Genomic DNA, 19,836 nt, shown 5'->3' with positions numbered 1-19,836 from the left:
TTCTCCTGCCTCCTTCCCTCTCTCCTCCTCCTCTTGTTCCCTTTTATCTTTTCACCTCTTTTTTCTCCCCATGTCCTCCTTTTTCTGTGCCTCTGCCCTCGCTCTCTTTTTCCTTCCCTTTTCCTTTCTTTTTTTTCTCCCCCCCCCCTTCCTTCCCCTTTTGTTCTCTCTTACCTTCCCCCCCTGCCAGGACACCTTTTAGTCCTTTGTCTGTCAGAAGCAGTGCTGGAGCATCGGAAGCATGCGAGTTTAGACCTCGATCCCGACAGGGATTGTTTTTGGTATTGGGGTGAAACGAGGGGTTGGGGGGGGGGGATGCAGCTGGGCCCACTGGAACTGTGTGTGTGTGGGGGGGGGGGGGGGGAAGAAGTCCAGAGAAAATGATTTTCAAGATCTTGATGAAAATGGGGAAGGAAGGCCTGACCTTTGAACCGCAATATTTAAACTAACGTAGGAGGGGTTTGAGGGGTGGGGGTGCACAGCTCCAACAGGGCCATCTATTGAATTGGTTGGGGGAAGGGAGAAAAATCAGGCCACAGGCCCCTTTATTTCTTTTATTTTAAATTTTGACAGCTCTGCTTAACGGGCTATCTTTTGACGATATCCGGTTAAGTAACTAGTTATCCAGCCACACAAGGCCAGATAGCTAAGAAACCTCACTGGTTATTTTCAGACATAACTGGTTAGGATATTAAATTATCCAGCTACATGTAGCCAAATAACTTTAGGCAAGTATATTCAGCGAATCAGCTATGGTGCTAGGAAAACTGAAAGTGGACAAGGCCATGAGGCCGGAAGAGGTTCAACCTATGATACTGAGGGAGCTCAGAGATGTGCTGGCGGGTCCGCTGAATGATGTCTTCAATAGATCCCTGGAAATGGGAGTGGTGCCAAGTGACTGGAGAAGAGCAGTGGTGGTCCCGTTTCACAAGAGAAGTAGCAGAGAGGAGGCTGGAATCTACAGGCCAGTTAGCCTCATCTCAATGGTGGGAAAATTAATGGAGAAATTGCTGAAGGAAAGGATAGTGAACTACCCACATTCAGGAGGATTGCTGGACCTGAGGCAGAATGGACTCACCAGGGGAAGGTCCTGTCAGATAAATCTTATTAATTTTTTTGATTGGGTGACTAAAGAATTGGATCGAAAGAGTGCTCGATGTGATCTACTTGGATTTTAGCAAAGCTTTTGATACGGTCCCACATAGAAGGCTTGTGAATAAAATGAGAAGCTTGGAAATAAGTGCCAAGGTGGTGGCTTGGATTACAAACTGGTTGACAGATAGAAGACAATGTGTAATGGGACTGGGTAGTGAGGGAGAAAGATGGGGAACAGCTTGGGGAAAGAGAAAAAAACGAGTGAAGAACTGGGAAGAAACAGAGAAAAGTGAAAGGCTGAGCTAGAGGAAGGGAGAAATGTGGACAGGCTAAGCTGGGGAAAGAGAAGGGAAATGTGTAGAGACCAGCAAGAGGCAGAGATAAAGGCACTAAGAGAGGGCAAAAAAACAGAAGCTGTAGAAATGAGAGGAAGATGTAAAAAGCTTGAGAAAAGAAGAACACACGAGGAGACAGACAAACCAAAGACAGGGAAACAAAGAAAAAAAATAAGACAAAGAGAGGAGAAATCCAACCAGAGACAAAGCATTTAGAAAAACGATAATGATTTTGGTGAGGATTTCCTGCTGTATTTTCCTGTGCTGATTAATTCAGCTCGGCTAATATTTGGCTTTCTTAGAGCCAGACCAGTCTTATCAGCTCTTCAGTTTTCTGGCTTGCCCACATCTAATAAAAGCAGACGCCTTTGGGGAGCTTGAGCAGCTCCTTGAGCACCTGTCAGGTACAATAAGCAGAAAGAAGCAGACTTCCCAGCGTGGCAATTAATTCTCAAGGACAAAGGGAGGACAGAGGACCAGAATTTCATCTGTCACACAGAGAAACCCATGAATGCCAACATCCAGGGCTTGTCTAAAACTGGAGACAGGAAATTCTCAGCGGTCAGTCCTGGAGAATGTAGAAAATGACCTACATAAAGATAAAAATAGATATGAAATAGTGAAGAACTTTGTCTCCAACAGCACATCCAATGCTTTACAGTAGCTGCACCGTTACTGGTTAATGCGCCAGCCTTCTCTCTTTAGTTGTAGCCTATATGACTCTGCTCTGTGAGATCAAGGGTCCATGCCTTCTCTGACCAGTTTCCTTGTAAAAACCCTGCTTTATATACTCCAGAGCTGTTAAACTGAGCACAAAGGTCAGGATGGCTATCTGACAGCATTAGGCAGTGATAACAGCGGCTAAAAGTATAGCAAGAGCTTCATGGTCCAGTCTCCCCTCTGCTTGTGGAAAGCAGTGCTTATCACTAACTGTGAAGATATGGGCTAAAAGTCACAGAACAGTCACACATATGTGATCCCTGAACGTTGATATGTACTTGTGCCCAATGACAATGTCTTCTCCACCTTCCTTCCTGCCTGGGTCTGCTGCTCAGTGTTCAGGCCAACCTATCCTTTAATTGTCAGCCTCATGCACTGCTTCCTATTTGGGTGCACAGTAACATTAAACCCAAAGGCTAGAGAGATTTTGAAGTTTGCTACCCTGTGTGTGAAATTAGTTTGACAGTGGACTATTTGAGTTTATGGCCTGACTAGGGCTGTATCGAATGGCACCTCCCTCTAACCAACCTACACTGTCCCTAGCTAAAGCAGGTACTCAGGGCAGTGCTGGTAATGTACCCGGAGGGGCTATTACACAGAAACCCTAGTGTCTGAAAAGGAAGTGAAAGTCCCAAGTGTAAAGTAATTGCTGGCACATGGACTGAAGTGATTTTTTTTTTCTGCAAGCAGCTGCCTGCTCTAGAGAACCGTCAGCAGGTTGTGCAAGGTGCAGGCAGTGACCTGTTACAACATGTACTTTGTAGCTAACTTTCAGAGAGGAATGACTCCTCCTAAATTAACTGGCATAAAAGTACAAACACTAAAAGCACTCACACATTCTGTACCGGCGAAGAAGGGAAAGGGGTAAAAGAGAACATTCACTTCTCAAAATCCCATGCACATGCATTGTTTTCCTCACCCAGAACACCTCATTTTAACCCAGCTAAAATTCCATATGCTTGAAACCAGGCACACTTTCAGCCAAATAGAGGATACTTTTTTTTAGACAGTTCAGTTTACCAAGGGAAATGGCTTTCAAAATTGTCTTTTTAGTGGATCAGTCTAATCGCTAGAAATAACAAACTACACTCGTTTCCCAATGCAGCAGTGGACCCTCACCAAGAAGGACTGGTTTGCAGGATTATTCACAGCAAAATATGCATGAGATCTATCTGCATGCATTGGGGACCCGTATTTCCAAATATATCATGCATGTTCGTTATGAATAGCCTGAAAGTTTTAGCTTTTCGGTAAGGCTGAAAGACTGGATAAGGAAATACTGCTGTTCCTTTCCATCTGTGGCTCCCTATAATCTAGAAAGCCCACTTAGAACATCTTTGGATAAAGCTTATTACAACCTGCAAAGAATCCGGTGCTGGAGATCTGACTCCTGGCCATAATGAAATCAGAGTCGATTCCCGCTTTTCTTAAGGCATTCTCACGATGGGATGGGAATAACTACAGCAGGCTGGCATTAAATTAAACACTCTAGGATGCAGCTTCAACAGAAATCTCTTTCAGGCAATTTTCAGACTGCCCACACTGGGGGACAGACTTCATGTGCTTTTTAGCAGAACTTTGCAGCAATTTAAAAAAAAAAAAATAAAAAAAAAAATAGACATTTAATTTCCCTTTATGCACGTTCTCTTGCACCTGCTTTATTATCTGCAAAAGAAAATGTGAAGATTTGTAATGCAATCTGTGCACATATTTTTCCTCACCTTCATCTGCCCTGGGGAACAGCTCCTCTCAATGTGGCTAAACTTACTCATGTTGTAGACCACCGTATGTACTTGAGGGTCGGTAATTTTTAGATAGCCGATAACTCAGATAAAACGCTCTTTACCCATGGAAATCGCTTCGAAAATTGTCTTGCTTGTGACAAGCAAGCAGTCTGACAGCACTGCAACCCGCTGGATGCACATAAAGCCCTATCACAGGGAAATGTCCTGCATTCTGCATCCCTCCCCTGGAATCTGATCGGTACGTACCTGAAACAGGCAGGTTTAACAACAGCACGGAGAGCTCGTCATATCTCACTGACCAGTTAGTAGACACGTCAGTCGCCCAAACCTCATGGTGGGGAATTTCATGGCAGACACACAGAGCTTGTGAGCAGAGGAGAGAGGCAGCAAACTTCCCCCGCGACTGTGTCTCTGCCAAGCACACTGCAACCACAGCTGTTTACCCAATCTCCTTCCGAATCGGTGGAAACAGACGTGCATGTTGGCAGTTTGATCTCAGCCCTTCCGATCTGCACAATATTACCTGGCTAATGAACACCTCCCTACTTCAGTGAGGGCCCGATGTGAGGAGGAGTGTGGTAAAAACTGTGAACTGAAATTCATCACCCAGTTTTTTAGCCCATGCAGAAATAAAAATGTAACTCTGACACGGTAAGAAAATAGTATGCTATTACTGAGTAAAACTTAGTACGCAGCTTTTTTCATAGGCTGAACCCATACCCGAGAACTTCTGAGTTATGGTCACCCAGAGATTGCTGTTGATTAGTAGAGAGATAGGGGGAGACAGAGAGCAATAACACATCAGCTTTCTCTCTTTTACCTCTTCCCCCCCCCCAAGCCACACTTTCTCTCTCGTCTCCCACCCTCCCACCCCCCAACCCAGGGGCAGCTCAAGGCAATCTGTTGCCTGAGATGAGGCATGAAATGGTGCCCACTCCTCTATGGTGTGGCGCAGGTGAAATCACCAAGAGGGCCGAACAGGAGTCTGGCCCTTTTGGTGATTTGTAATGCTAGGGAAGGGTGGGGGAAGAGGGTCCCAAAGGAGTGGAAAGTATTATTTATCACAGATCCTCTTTCTAGGAAACTGGCAACCCTATTTTGTTTTATTTATATTCCGCTTCATTCAGGTATTGTAGCTATGTCCCTGGCTCCAGAAGCCTCCCAATTGAAGTTTGTATCTCAGGCAATGGAGGGAAGTCTCTTGCCCAAGGTCACAAGGAGCAGAAGTGAGATTTGAACCTCTGCTTTCCTGGTTCTCAGCCTGCTGCTCTAATTACTAGGCTAATCCTCCACTCCTATCCCTCTGCCTCCCACCCTTCCCCAGCATCTGCTCCCCTGGGGATGTGGGAGACTGGTGAATATGGGAGTCTGTGTGTGGCCCTCACTTAGTACCGGTGCAAGATGATTACATGCTCTAGATGAACCTTACAGCCTCTCGTTCCCCCTTGCCTCTCCTCCCCACACAATTAATAATTATGCATTCTTTTTCATTTAAAAATTTATTAACCACTTCCTCAACAGAAAAAGGGAGATTAAATTTGGAACATGGACATTCAAAGTACAGTCTTCTGAAATCATCACTTACAACATGTCTATTATATTTACATGCACTGCAAAAAAATACTTTCAATAATAGTAGTTTAATAGGCTTAATAAACTACCTTTTCTCATAGTAATCAAGGCAGCTTACTGGATCCCATAGGATATTAGGGCTATGGTAAAGTGCACTGGGTGTGGACTTGATCCACAGAAAGGCAGGAATAAACTGAACTACAAGTCTACTATAGTAAGACTTCCATATAACTGCCAGCACTCAAACTGTAACATCCCTACCTACGAAAAAGCAACTGCAAATATTACACCAGACCCTAAAAATCAATGCACCTCCTATTAGGAAATCAGAACAAGCCAGGGTGTTCACTGGCAATAAGACCCTAGAATGAAGGGACATGGGATGAGGATGAAAAGGGAATAATCAGGAGTAATCTTAGAAAACAGGTTTGTTTGTTTTTTTACAGAGAGCGTAGTGTTTGCACGAAACAACCTCCCAGTGGAGATGGTGGAGACAAAAACAGTATCTGATTTCAAAAAAGCATGGGATAAAGACAGGGCACCTCTGAAGGTGCAATGGGAATTGTAATGCCAAGTTAGTTGGGTGGATGGGCAGATGGGCAGACTGGATAGGCCATAGAGTCTCTTTCTGCCATCAAGTTTCTATGTTTCATTCCAGCTGATCCAGTAGCCTCAGTCCATGCACCAGCGACTCCATGCCAGGCTGTGCAGCCTCTGCTGTCTGTGCAGTCCTGGCTCCAAAGAATCCAGCACCTGTCTGTGCCCCTCCAGTGCCAGCCATTAGGGTACTCTGCCTGCTAGAATTCCCTAGTGCCTGCTTCTGCACTAGTGAATTCAGTATCAGTACTTACTCCAGTTGCCCTGGAGAGTGCAACTGTTCCTAACTTCACTCTAGCTCCCAGGCCAGTCCCTAATTTCAGTCGAGCAAAATCTGGCCACATATCTGTTCTGGACTGTACCTCTCTCGATTGGGTCTGGGACTTTAGAGGTCTTTGGGGGCCACCCCTCTAGGGGAGGGGGGCAGTCTGTCAGGACAGATAGGGTTTGAATCTGCATCCCTGGGAGTTCAAGGCTGTGAACCTGCCTCCAAGGCTGCTAGATCTACAGGGAGTCCTAGTATTTTCAACTTCTATACTAAGGAGAGCTAGACATGCCTCTGCAGCATCCAATCAGAACAGCACTGGATGCGTCCCAAATTTGATACCAACATATATGACTAGGTTCGGTGCAAGGGTAGTAGATGCCCTAGTCGAAACTTCTGCCTTGCGTCTGCCTTGGTCTTGCTGTACTGCCCCCACCCATGCTGCCCCGGCCTACCTGTTTTGTGTGCTTCTCAGGGCCGCGAGCAGCACATGCTGCTCTCGGCCCAAAGAATCTGCACTCCTCTTTGCTGCCAGCAGAGCACTCGCACCACCACATGGCTGCTCTTCGGCACAGTACCCCCTACTGGTCAGAACCATAGGCAACCACCTATTTTCACCTAATGGATGCACCGGCCCTGTATATGACACTTCCATACAGTTGCTGGTCCAACATCCTTCTCAGTATTTGTCCTGCGAAATGCTATTTGTCTGGTCTCTGATGATGACCCTGTTCCTGCCTTGCTAGCCAGTTTCAGTGTTCCTACTCATTTCATTTCTCCTGGCTTCTGGGCCTCAACATCACGCCTTGGGCCTAGCCTCTCCAGGTATGCACCCTTCCAACCAGGGCGGCCCCTGATTTCTGAGCACTGACATCTAGGGTGTCATTAAAGGCAATGAAAAAATTTACTTCTTACCTGATAATTTCCTTTCCTTGAGTCCAATTATACCTGTCCAGATGTATGAGTTGTTGAGCATCAGAAATCAGTGTAGAGCCCTACGGAGGGGATCCAGAGCAACTGAAAACTTGCAAATATAAGCAGCAGCGTCTCCTTAAGGAAGGGTTTCAACCGAAACGTTCAAATTTTAACCGATTCGACGAAAAAGTATGATTTCTGACGCTCAGCATTCAACATATCCCACCTTGTCAAGTCACACATTCCACCGTTCTACTATTGGGTTTTGTCCCTCCAGACGCAGCCCTTGTGGCGAAACACAGTCCGTGTCGGGGGATCTAAAGACCTCTCTGCAAGAATATTATTTAATTAATACATGAAGGATGTGTTGATCTCATCAATCTCTCAAGTTTGATTTGTTGAATCCTTTAAACATTGGATCCATGAATCTTTATAGCGCTATACCCTCTTCTATGGTGTTAACCTAACTGTATACCGCTCACCTCCACTTCTTATTAGCCAACACTTATTTTAAGCCTGAAGTCTAACTAGTTTCCTACAACTTAAATGTCAGCCTTATGTGACTTAAACGCTGACCTAAAATAAAATGTCCGACTCTGGCTGTGTTTCATTGCTTTCTTCAGGGAGTACATATGGAATAATGTGCCAATCTGTAAGAAAGACTGCAGAAATCTCACATGTGGACTTCATTCTAAGTGCCCCTGAAGAAGGCAACGAAACAGCCAGTGCCACAGAAGGCTAACATTTAAACTGCAGGAAGATAGTTTGACTTCAGGCTTAAGATGAGTGTTTCATTCTTTTTTTTTAAGTGCATATGAAAATGTTTACTGAAAAAGACTTGCCTCAAATGAGCCAACTTTTACCTGAGACCAATGATTAAAATGCCTACTTCCTGAGACTCATGTCTAAACAATAATGGGGGCAATATTCAGCTGCTGAGCAGCTCGGCTGGTTATCCGGATAAACATATCTGGCTAACTAGCAAAATATATTCAATGGCGCGGTCGCATCATTGAACATATCCGGCTATCTTACAGTTAGCTGGATATGTTTATTCAGCGATCTTAAATTTAGCTGGATGTGTTTATCTGGCTAACTTTAGGACAAGTCAACGGTACAACCAGAGTTAGCCGCATAAGGTTAACTGGCTAACTCAGAATATTGGAGTTTAGTCAGTCAACTTGTGCAGCTAGCTCCACTCCTCTTCAAAACGCCTCCCACCCACCCTCCAGAAAGCCTCCAAGTTATGTGGTTAAATTCTAGCCAGCCAAGTCTTTAAATATGCCAGTTTAGCCATGTCTAAATGGCTTTTGAATACGGACCTCAATGTTTAGAAAAAAAGAATGCAGAGAAGACCAAGTTGCTGCTGTACAAATCTAGAGGAGAAATCAACCACAGCTGTGCCCAAGAAGTAGCCTATGCTCTTGTGGAATGCACCCTCACAAAGACCTACTAGAATCCATCTAAGCTGCAGTAATTGTATCCTTAATCTAATGAGCAATAGTGGCTTCAGTAGTTACCTCACTTTTCCATTTACCACCAAACAGTACAAACAGATGATCTGTTGTCCTAAAGATATTAGTAACCTTGAGATAATTCAGAAGAACTTTTCTAACATTCAAAGAGTGAAGCAACTTATAGTCAGACAAACCAGAATGCTTGCTAAAAGAAGGCAGACAGATTGATTCAAATGAAAGGGAGTTACCATCTTTGGCAATAAAGAAGGTACCATGCGAATCTTGACCATATTCTTAGTGATTAAGAGAAAAGGCTCTCTGCATGAAAGAGCATGTTCCTTCAAAATCCTTTGAGCTGAGCAAATAGCCACTAGAAAAACCATTTTTAAAATAAGCAGTTTTAGAGAAATGTCCTTAATAGGCTCAAACTGTGAGTTGGACAGAAAAATCAGTACGAAATTCAGATTCCAAGATGGATCAGGAATTCTCAGCGGAGGTCTAATATGCTTGATGCCTCTCAAAAGAGACACATATGGATGTGAAGATAAGGGCCTACCTGAAACAAGCAAGAGCTGAGACCTGAACTTTCAAGAAATTAAGAGCTAAATCCGTAGAAAGGCCTTCCTGTAAAAAATTTAGAATTGCTGACATCGAAGCCTTACTAGGAGTAAATTATCTTTCAGTGCATCAGTGTTCAAACACTTGTATCCCCTAAGATGGGGTCCATAAAATGATGGGGGGGGGGGGGGGTGTTAAATTCTCTATTGTATTCGGGTTACCCCTTCCATCTTGTGTGGGTTCTTCCAAATTGGTCATGCAGCTGGTGAAGTTGACTTGGTGGGGACAGCATACCTAACACCACTCTCCTTTGCTCATTACTGTTTGGAGATGTCCACTCCATATCAATCAAGTCCTTTATAGACTTATGTAGAGGAAAGAACTTGGAAGGTTTTCTAATACTGACCAAAATAAGGTCTTCAGCAGAAGTTGAAGCATCTTCCTTCTGCTATATTCAAAGTGCGGAGGGATTTTCTTCCTTTCTAGACCTCTCTTTGTCCTGAATTCCCACTAATCCAGAAGGTGCTGGAAGAGCTGTAATGGATCCTGAGATCGCTCCTTGTTGTAAACTAAATGCTTGCTGGAAATTTAAAAAATTATTTTAACCTGAGGCCCAGAGCAAAGAGGATGCCTCCAAAGAAGCAGAAGTAGAAACTAAGACATTAGGAGCTGCTACTGAAAAAGGGTCCATAACAGAAGCCATCTGCTTATTGCCCTCAGGAACAAAAGGAGTCCTCATCTCATCATCCCCTCCCTATGGTTGCATGAAGTCAAATTGCCCCTCTCTCAGTCAGAGAAACCGCAAACAAACTTTCATGGCCAAATCTTCACTTGCAGACCTCAACTCCCCTACGGAGTTATAAACTTGCTGCCCCACAGCTCTCCTCTGGCATTGGAGCAATTGTGGCACAATTTCAAACTGCTCCCACCATGAATGTTTCATAAATTGCAGGCTGTGTGGAGCATGGTTGTCTTCTCGTGCTCTGCAGAGGCCGCCATTACTGCCTGACCGAATGTACACAAAAGGATTCCCAAACGTGGTAAAAAAAAAAATTAAGATTGTTTAGTGATTCACCAAAAAACTGTGTCCCTGTCCTAATAAACACTCTACTACTTTCCCAGAGTATCGCTGGCTTAGCTGCCGAACTCACCTTTTTTATTATGTTTTTTCACTTTATTGATTTCTCACAGAGTCAGCAATAAAAATGTAAAGGAGCAGTACACAGAAAAGGATAAGGAGTGGGGAGGAAAGGGCAGAATAGATGGCAGCTCAAGACCTCCCCAATCAAGAACTCCTGGAAGCCCCCTGGCCTCAAGCAATGCTCAAGCAACCTCAGGAGTTTCCTATCCTTCAACCTCCTAAAAAAAAAAAACAAAAAAAAAAATCTCCAGAGTAAGAACCTGGGAAGGGAAGAAGAACTTATCTTTCTCCTCAGGAGCTGCCTCTGGTAACCTCTCTCTCTATTCAGCCTGACAACTCAGGATGCCTGTCTACCGTCTGCTGGAGACAGAGAATACTGGCAGGCTAAGATCAGCATGCGATATTCATAAGTGATGACATCAGCAAACCTGTTACTCTCTGTCTCCATCTGCTGGTCAGCAATCACAACCCAGTCATCTAGACTGGTCTGATGGGATGAAAAGGACATTTTTTTTCTTCCCCATTCTTCCAGGGCTGTAACTGTTTCATAAGCAGACCTTGAGATTCCTGGCAGGTATTAATGACACACAAACTTCAAACTTTTTCCGTTGGAAAGGAAATGGTAGAATAAGGGGTCATGATATGAAACTCCAGAGGGGGGGGGGGCCGGTGGGGACAACTCTGAACCAATATCAGGAAATATTTCTTCACAGAGAGGGTGGTGGATGCCCAGAATGCCCTCCCTGAAGAGGTAGTGAAGATGAGAAGAGTAAATTAATTCAAAAGGGCACTGCGGAACCCTGAGGTTGAAGTTGAAAAAGAAGAAAGAGATGGTGCAACATTTCTTCATGGAGGTGATCTGCACAAAGCAGCAGTTGCTACCATTAACAGAATGCATGGCATTAACCTGCACAGAAAGGCAGTTCTTATCCTTCACAGAATGCAGGGGGCTAGCTTGCACGTGGCAGTTACTACACCTAAGCAAATTGCTGGGCAGACTGGATGGACCAGTTGGTCTTTATCTACTGTCATTACTATGTTCCTACAGGTTACCTTCAGAATGTGACCAGACCAAGGAGCAGGTGACTTAGCTGAGGCTCCAACCTCTTGAATAATTTTAGACTGACGCTGTAAACAGGCAATAAGCCAAACTAAGAATAACTCCTGTAAATGAGGGAAGAAACACATACGTCAAGGGAAAACTGCAAAACCTCAATCAGAAATAATTGAATTCCTGAATGTATACTCACCAGAGAGCTACAAATAGATATTTCAGCCTGTGCTTCATTTCCTAATTAGCACTGAATACAGAGATACAAAATGCACAGGACAAAATTATATTCTGAAGAAAGAGTACAACTTGTGCTGAGCTGTAAGGGAGAAATGATCATGATTAAGGAAATAAGACTTGCCACCTGGTCAGACCAAAGGTCCATCAAGCCCAGTGTCCTGTTTCCAACAATGGCCAGTCCAGGTCACAAGTACCCGGCAGGGTCCCAAAGGGGTAGAGAGATTCCAAGCTGCTTATCCTAAGAATCAGCAGTGGATTTCTGCAATTCCACCTTAATAATGGTTAATGGACTTTTCCTCCAGGAACTTGTCCAAATCTTTTCCAAATACAGCTACATTAATAACTTTCACTACATCCTCTGGCAATGAATTCTAGAGCTTAATAATGCATTGAGTAAAAAAATATTTTCTCTTATTAGTTTTAAATGGATCACCTAGTAACTTCATTGTTTGTCCCCTAGTCTTTGTACTGTTTGAAAGAGTAAACAACCAATTAACATTTACTAGTTGCACGCCACTCATTATTTTATAGACCTCTATTATACTGTATTTCCCCTAGCTGTCTCTTCTCAGAGCTGAAGAGTCCTAACCTCTTGCCTCTCTAGCCTAAGACAAACCTTCATTTACAGCACAGTAGAAGTCCAGGGCAGGGCAGCACAGTTCTGTGTGCACACACAGTCCAATAGGCTCCTAGCTGGAGTGAAATATGGAGAAAAGCAGACAGCACCCATTGTTACAACAAAGGGACATCTGCTACCCAAAGGTGCATGAAGACCTGCAAAAATGTCTGAGCTCTTTTAATATTCTAGAATGTGTCCTTTGCACCCATAACTTGCCCACTTTCAGTTTTGCTAGCCTTAGATAAAACTCTCCCTTCTGTAAATAGTGTGGCATTTACCCCACTACCATATATATCGCTGCAATGATCCTTCAACCCTTTCGTCAATGAACACTGAACAAAAGCATTTTTTCAGTGCTTTTGCTTTTTCCTTGCTGCTGCCTTTTCTCCTCTTGGCATGCCACCTCTTCATGTCTTCCTTTCACTGACATGCCTGAAAAAAAGTCTGGTCAGTTTTATCTGTCTTTTTTTACTGCTTGCATCTTTGCTGCCCTGACTACCTTTTCTGCTTCTCTAGATATTTTTCCCTGTAACTCATCTAGGGATCACAGCTCTGTCCAATGAAACAATACCACGCTCTCACAACCCCAACTGCAGCTTTCTCAGTACCTGAGCTGAAGAGTACATTCAAGTCATTAGAGCTTCATCATACAGATAAAATTATAATCCCACTGTACTCACTGCAGCTTTCCCCAAGAGCCAAGCTGGACTCCAGTTGATGTTCTCCCCCATTATGCTTCTCCTTCATAAACCAATCAAATTTTGGTATGTTGAGGGGGTATACCAAGTCTGTGTACACGTACGTACACACACACAGAAGTATACACCTCTTTTCCATTGCAAGGAATACGTCTCTGTAGCAGCCTTGGCTCCAGCTGGAACTATAATCAGAATTTGTTTTTTCCTTAAAATATATTGTAGAAGCATCTGTTTTTCCTTTTGCATCACAGAGAGCGCTCTCACTAAAACTAAATAAAGTCTTTCCCAGAAATTCCAGTGCCTCTTATCCCTAACAAAAAAATACCACACAGTGTTCCCTCAATATTTCTAAAGAGCATAGCCCTTGAACTATCCCCATTACTCAAGGTTAAAAGGAGGTAGAAGAGATTAGCAAAAACATATATTCAGGCAATAGTTAATATTCAAAAAATGACTAGTATCCAATCCTTCCTTGTGAGACAATGAGATGGAGGACAATAATAAAAAGAAAAAAAGAGATAGCTTATCAAGCTAAATTTAGCCAGATAATTATCCTGGATATTCAGTGGGATAAACATCCCATTGAATATCCCCGATTACAGTTACCCGGCTAAGTGGCAGCGGCTGCCAACATTTACCCAGAGACTTTTTCAATATTTTTTTTAACTTTTTAAAAAATATTTTCACTTTTTTTTCCAAAGCGCTAGAAACGTTAACTCCAGCTCTAATTAGGGGTTACGTTTCCAATGCTCAAGTACAGACAAAATCTTGTGAAAATAAAAAAAAAAAAAAAGCCTTTAATAGCTTCCTAAATTTTTAAATGGACACCTCAGACTTTAAATTACCAGGCAATAAGTTCCAAAGCTGAGGCCTGGCAACAGAAAACAGCAGTTTTCTGGACTCTGCTATTTGAATCTGTTTAACAGAAGATACATCTAAAAGATCTTGCAAGGAGGATCTTAAAATACGAAAGGATGAACTTTTCAAACAGTATTCAAATATCTAGGAGTTTGGTCATGCAAAGCCTTATTAATAAGTGATGGTGCAGTTCTTTGGAACTCTCTTTCTGATTCTTTTAGAATCACTTCCTGCATAAATGAATTGTAAGAAACAGTTCAAGGCTTATTTACATTGGCTTTCCAGGAGGATACTTAAGTGTATCCAAACAGAGCCATCAAACATCTTCTCTCACTATTAAGATATTTTAGCATTTAAATAATGTATTTCATACTGGTTTGCTATAAAGATAGCAATCTTAGTTAAGGTTTAGACTGTTTTATTAGTGTTTTTATGTTATTTTAATGTTCTGTTTTAATTGTGAATGTCTTTATTAATGTGAATCACTTTGAATCTACTGGCTAGGCAGTATATAATTTTTTATATTAAATAAAGTAAAATAACTTTACATGCCAACTAAACAGGAAGCCAGTGCAATAAAGACAAAATAGGGGTGATATAATCTCTTACTCGGGTTCCTGAAATAACCTAGCAACCGCGTTCTGTCCAGCTTACAAGGCCTTTGCAGTAGTGGCTGGGAGCCAAGATAAAGCATTTTACAATATCCAAGGGCAGAAATAGCCAGACTTGGACAATTATTCTAAAATCAGAGTTATTAAGAAACGGTTTCACTCATTGCACTAATCACTATCTAACAAATGCAGTTTTAATAGCAGCTTTAACCTGCAGACAAAATAATGAGGAATCAAGTGAAATCCCCTGAGATGCCGCTGGATAGAAAGCAGGAGAAGCAGCATGATTGGTCCACTTTCCCTGCCTACCTCATCTTTTCTGGCTCAGGTTGGCGATGGGAAAGGAAGATGAAGGCCTTTTGAGCTGCTGCTCTGCCTCCTATGGATGTTTGGCTCTTTCTGCTCACAAGAGCCAATCAGCTATGGGAGGCAGTAGAAGGAGCCTCATACTCAGCAGGATTCCTTCCCCACTCCCAGTGGACAGGGCTGCAGGAAAGGCCAAGAGGGAAGAGAGGTGGGAACTTGGGAAAAAGAGGGGGGAGAACACGGAGGGTGGGGGGGGGGGTGCAGGCAGAGAACTCTGGCATTTTTACAAGGTTCTTCCCAGACCCTTCAGAGTAAGGGATCTCAGAAATTACACAAGTCAGAGTCATCTGCAGGTAATAAGCTTTGAGCAAAAGGTACAGGAAGGGAACCTGGACAGGACATACACTCTCAGTAAATGCCTTTTTTAGTGTGGTTATTGTTATCATGAGCCAAGTCTGATTTGTTTGTTTTTAGAATAGGGGTCAAATCTTGGAACATTTGGAAAACTCGGGGCTTTAAAACCCCACATAAGTCTGGAGTCATACTGAATGCTGCTTTGCCTTCAATAATTGCTGTTACATTTATGAACGTGGACTCACATTTATCATCGCATTGGAAGTGATTCGGAAGAGAGTTGCTCTCTCATTAACCGCTTTGATCTTCTCTCCGCTTTCTGCAGGCAGTCTCAGATTCTCCAGCTCACTCAGGGATCTCTGGAGAGCGGCCCCGTGCTTGGCAATAAGGTCATTGCATGTGCTTAGATCATCCAGTTTACTGGAGAGGGCCTTCAGGGTATTCTGCAGCTCGCTCTTGTCAGACTGTGAAGAGAGGTCCTCATCACCAGAGTCGTCTGCAAGAATGACAAGAAAAAAATGCAGTTGCTATGATTACCCATCATTGGTATGAAATCACAACATTTACTGAGCCAGTGCAATGAAAGCAAGGGCAGCTAGGTCTCAAGAGTTTAAAACGTATAAAATATTTAATTAGTGTATTTGATTCCACCCTTTCACAGTACATGAGAATTGCTTCACTTAACAAAGATCTCTTCCATTGTTGTCCACAAGGGTGGATAGTTTTCTGACTGCCTGTGAATCTTCATGCTTCTTTTTACTCCTATCTATATTCCTTGAACTACCTCAGCTATTCAGATGGAAATAATTGCCATGGGATACCCCAGTCTATGAATGGAAGTGCCAAAGGCAAAGCTAGAAAGTCAATGCACCTCACTGTTCAAAGTTTCAAATTTTTGTAAGGAACTTTATTCTTAAAAAGCCAAGCCTTAATGGCTTGGAGTTAATTGACAGATCTGGCATCTCCTCTTAAGAGTCACAGAGTGAAAAAGACATCCCACCCAGGTAAGGATTTATGGTTCTGTGGATTTCATGCACAGTATAAGATTTTTCAACATGATGTCTAATACAGGTCTTCAATAACTCACACAGAGATATTTGTTTATTATGTTAAGTCATAGCAACACAAAAACATAAGAATTGCCATACTGGCTCAGACCGAGGGTCCATCAAGCCCAGTATCCTGTTTCCAACAGTGGCCAATCCAGGTCACAAGTACCTGGCAAGATACTAAATAGTAAATACATCCCATGCTATTATTGCACAGTGTTAAGTAATGGCTATTCCCCAAGTCTACTTGATTAACTTCTTCTTGGACTTCTCCTCCAGGATCTTGTCCAACATTTTTTAAACCCATCTATGCTAACTGTCTTAACCACATCCTCTATCAATGAATTCCAGAGCTTAATTGTGCATTGCGTGAAAAAGCATATTCTCCAATTTGTTTTGAATGTGCTACTTACTAACTTTAAGGAGTGTCTCCTGGTCTTTGCATTTTTTGAAAGAGTAAACAACAAATTTGCATTTACCTGTTCTATTCCATGCATGATTTTATAAACCTCTATTATATTCCTCCTCAGCCATCTCATCTCCAAGCTGAACAACCCTAACCTCTAGCCTTTCCTTATAGGGAAATCGTTCCATCTCCTTTATCATTTTGGTCGCCCTTCTCTGTACTTTTTCCAATGCAACTGTATCTTTTTTGAAATGTGTTGACCAGAACTGCACACAGTACTCTAGGTGCAGCCTCACCATGGTGGTGATACTGAAACAGTGTGTTCATTCTCAGTTTTATTATCCATTCTTTTCCTAATAATTCTGAATATTCTGTTTGCTTTTCCATGGCCACCGCACACTGAGCTGAGGGTTTCAAAGTTTTGTCCACTATGATGCCCAGATCCTTTTCCTGGGTGGTAACTCCTACCATCATATAACTATAGTGTGGGTTACTTTTTCCCATGTGCATCACTTTGCACTTGTCCACATTAGATTTAATCTGCCATTTAAATGCCCAGTCTTCCAATCTCACAATTTTTCACATTCCACTTGTGATTTAACAACTCAGAATAATTTTGACTCATCTGCAAGTTTGATCACCTCACTCATTTCCCTTTCCAGATCATTTATAGATATATTAAAAAGCACCGATCCTAGTATAGATCCCTGAGGCACTCCACTGTTTTTCTCCACTGAGAAAACTGACCATTTAGTTCTCTTCTCTCTTTCCTATTTTTTAACCAGTTTGCAGCCCACAATGGGACACTGCCTCCTATCCCGTGACTTTTTAATTTTCTCAATAGTCTTACACGGGACACTTTGTCAAATGCATTCTGAAAATCCAAACATACTACATCCACCAGCTCACCATTATCCACATGTTTATTAACCCCTTCAAAAAAAAAAAAATAGAAGATTGGTGAGGCAAGATTTCTCTTGTGTAAATCAATGCTGTGTCCCATTAAATCATGTCTTTCCATGTGTTCTGTGATTTTGTTCTTTAGAATAGTTTCCACAATTTTTTTCTGGTATTAAAATCAGATTCATTGGCTTGTAGTTTCCCAGATCACCCCGGAGCCCTTTTTAAATTTCAGGGTTACATTGGCCACCCTCCAAACTTCAGGTACAATGGATGATTTTAATGACAGGTTACAAATTACAAATAACAGATCTGCAATTTCATTTTTGAGTTCTTTCAGTCTACCCATTATTGTTTTAAATTAGTCATCACTGTTTGTTCATTTCTAGTTCCATTTCTTACCGTTTTACACCCTTTTCTAACATAACTGTTGACATAATGTGCACCTTATTCGATTAAGCTGCTGCAATTTCTGATGGTAAATTGCCATCCTAACATACTGTGCCCCACCTTGAATGGATTTCTTATTCAAAAAGGTAGGGAATAAATACAAGTAAATGAATTGTACGTTCTGGTACCTACAGTCCTGGTCTTGGTGTGCTGTTCTAAAATGTTTCCTAATGACGCTTTACTTATGGTGTATTTAGCTCACACCTTTTCATTGGTAGCTCAAAAATTAAAAACTCCAAACAATAAAACAGATCTAAGTATTGTCCAGTTGGTAGAGAAATGGCAATTCTGATCTGAAACACTATCAAGATGTGCCAGACCTTACTCCCAATAGAAATGGCGTCAGAACGCCTACTAGTCCATTTGGAAGAAGTAGATCCAGTGGGTCTCCCTAGTAGTCTATTGACTTCCAAGTAAAAGCATCTCATTCACACAAGAACTGCTAAACCTGATCACAGATCTGAAATAAAAATTCACCAATTTCTGATCATGGGCAACTTTTTTTTTTTTTATAACTGTTTTTATTGGGAATCAGCCACATTACAATACAGCAAAGCATAAGAACACATTAACAGACCATGACAGACACCCAGTTTTTCATTTTTCTAGTGTAGAACACAAACCCTATCCCCACCCTCCCTCCCCTCTCCCCCCCTGTAGAGAACCTCAGACCTCCGAATTTCCAGGTCCTACACCAATGAGGACAGTACTGGAAATACCAACACACAGCAATATCTTGGTCAACATTACAAAGAACCAGTGCGGCAGGTAACATAAGTTTATGTTTATATGGTGAGATGTGTATAGACTAAGCTGGGGACACTATGCACACAAAGGAGTACAATAAAAATGCAATAAAAACGGTGAGCCCTTAGGTTAAAACAGGTGAACAGTAAACAAGAAATTAGGCAATGAAAGAAACGTACAACTATTCCAATGATCAGTGGTTCAAATCTGGAGATTTATGTCCTCCTGTGGAGCTCTCCCCAACATCTAGTGGAGCAATTCGGTGGATTGTCGGTGATGGGCAACTTTAATTTTCACATAAGATAAACCAACATCAATTATGGACGATTTCCTGATCACCATGATGATCCTATATCTCACCCAGGCTATAAAATCCCCCACTGTGCAACCTCACTAAAAGATGGTGATATCTTTTTGGGGATTTTCATATTTGAAATCTCCCCTTTTATGGTCAGTTGACTGTATCCCAAATGGCCATAAAAACATTTATATCTTAGGGCTGTCTCTATTAGCATATTTTCCCCTCTTTGTTTGTTCCAAGATATGGATTCTTTCTATTGAAGTGGGGGGAAGGTTGACCTTCAAGACCCAGACAGGGTAGTGAACTCCCCTTCCTCATGTGCATTGCTAACTCCTTCTGCGATGATGCTGCAGGGAACAGGCTGGACACTGACTGGGTATTCAAATAAAACTTTACTTTGATCTTTTCAAAATAAATAAAGTCCAATCACTGTGAAACTGCTTCAGTTTACATCTGTGCTCCCCACTAGTTCCTTTCACTGAACTTCCTTACAGTCTTACTCTCTGAGCAGGGGCAGATTCCGGGTAAAGATCGGCCGGGGGAATTTCCCCAAAACTGACCCAGAAGATACCCTCTGGTCTGCCGAGTGAGGCTCTCTCGCGGCCGCGCTCAGCAGACCACGTGACCAGAGCGACCAGCCCACCGGGGAATGCCTGATCCCCCAATAGGCCAATCCACCCCTGTCTCTGAGTATGTATCCTTAACCCAGAGCCAGAACTAAGGGTGGGAAGGGGGAGGAGGGGGCAAGGAGGGTGGCAGCCTTGGGTGTCAAGCCCAAGGGGGCGTCATCAGCAAGGTTGCTTTTACCTATGGGCATAAGCAGACAAGGCTGTGCCCTGATGTCTC

The 19,836-nt window shown here is 42.6% G+C and overlaps 1 protein-coding gene across 7 annotated transcripts in view; it reads right to left on the bottom strand.

Annotated features, from left to right (window-relative positions):
• The window catches only part of OSBP2 (oxysterol binding protein 2), a 299,091-nt gene that overhangs the window by 121,231 nt on the left and 158,024 nt on the right, over positions 1 to 19,836 (bottom strand). For all 7 annotated transcript variants that reach the window (XM_029619307.1, XM_029619309.1, XM_029619308.1 and 4 more), the window contains one exon: positions 15,383 to 15,633. In XM_029619307.1, the coding sequence (XP_029475167.1) occupies positions 15,383 to 15,633 (251 nt within the window). The remainder of the gene's footprint in view (positions 1 to 15,382; positions 15,634 to 19,836) is intronic.

Source organism: Rhinatrema bivittatum, chromosome 11 (assembly GCF_901001135.1).
Source record: "Rhinatrema bivittatum chromosome 11, aRhiBiv1.1, whole genome shotgun sequence".
Lineage (NCBI taxonomy): Eukaryota > Metazoa > Chordata > Amphibia > Gymnophiona > Rhinatrematidae > Rhinatrema > Rhinatrema bivittatum.
The sequence above is the reverse complement of the archived record's forward strand: the minus strand, read 5'-3'. Positions and strand labels throughout refer to the sequence as shown.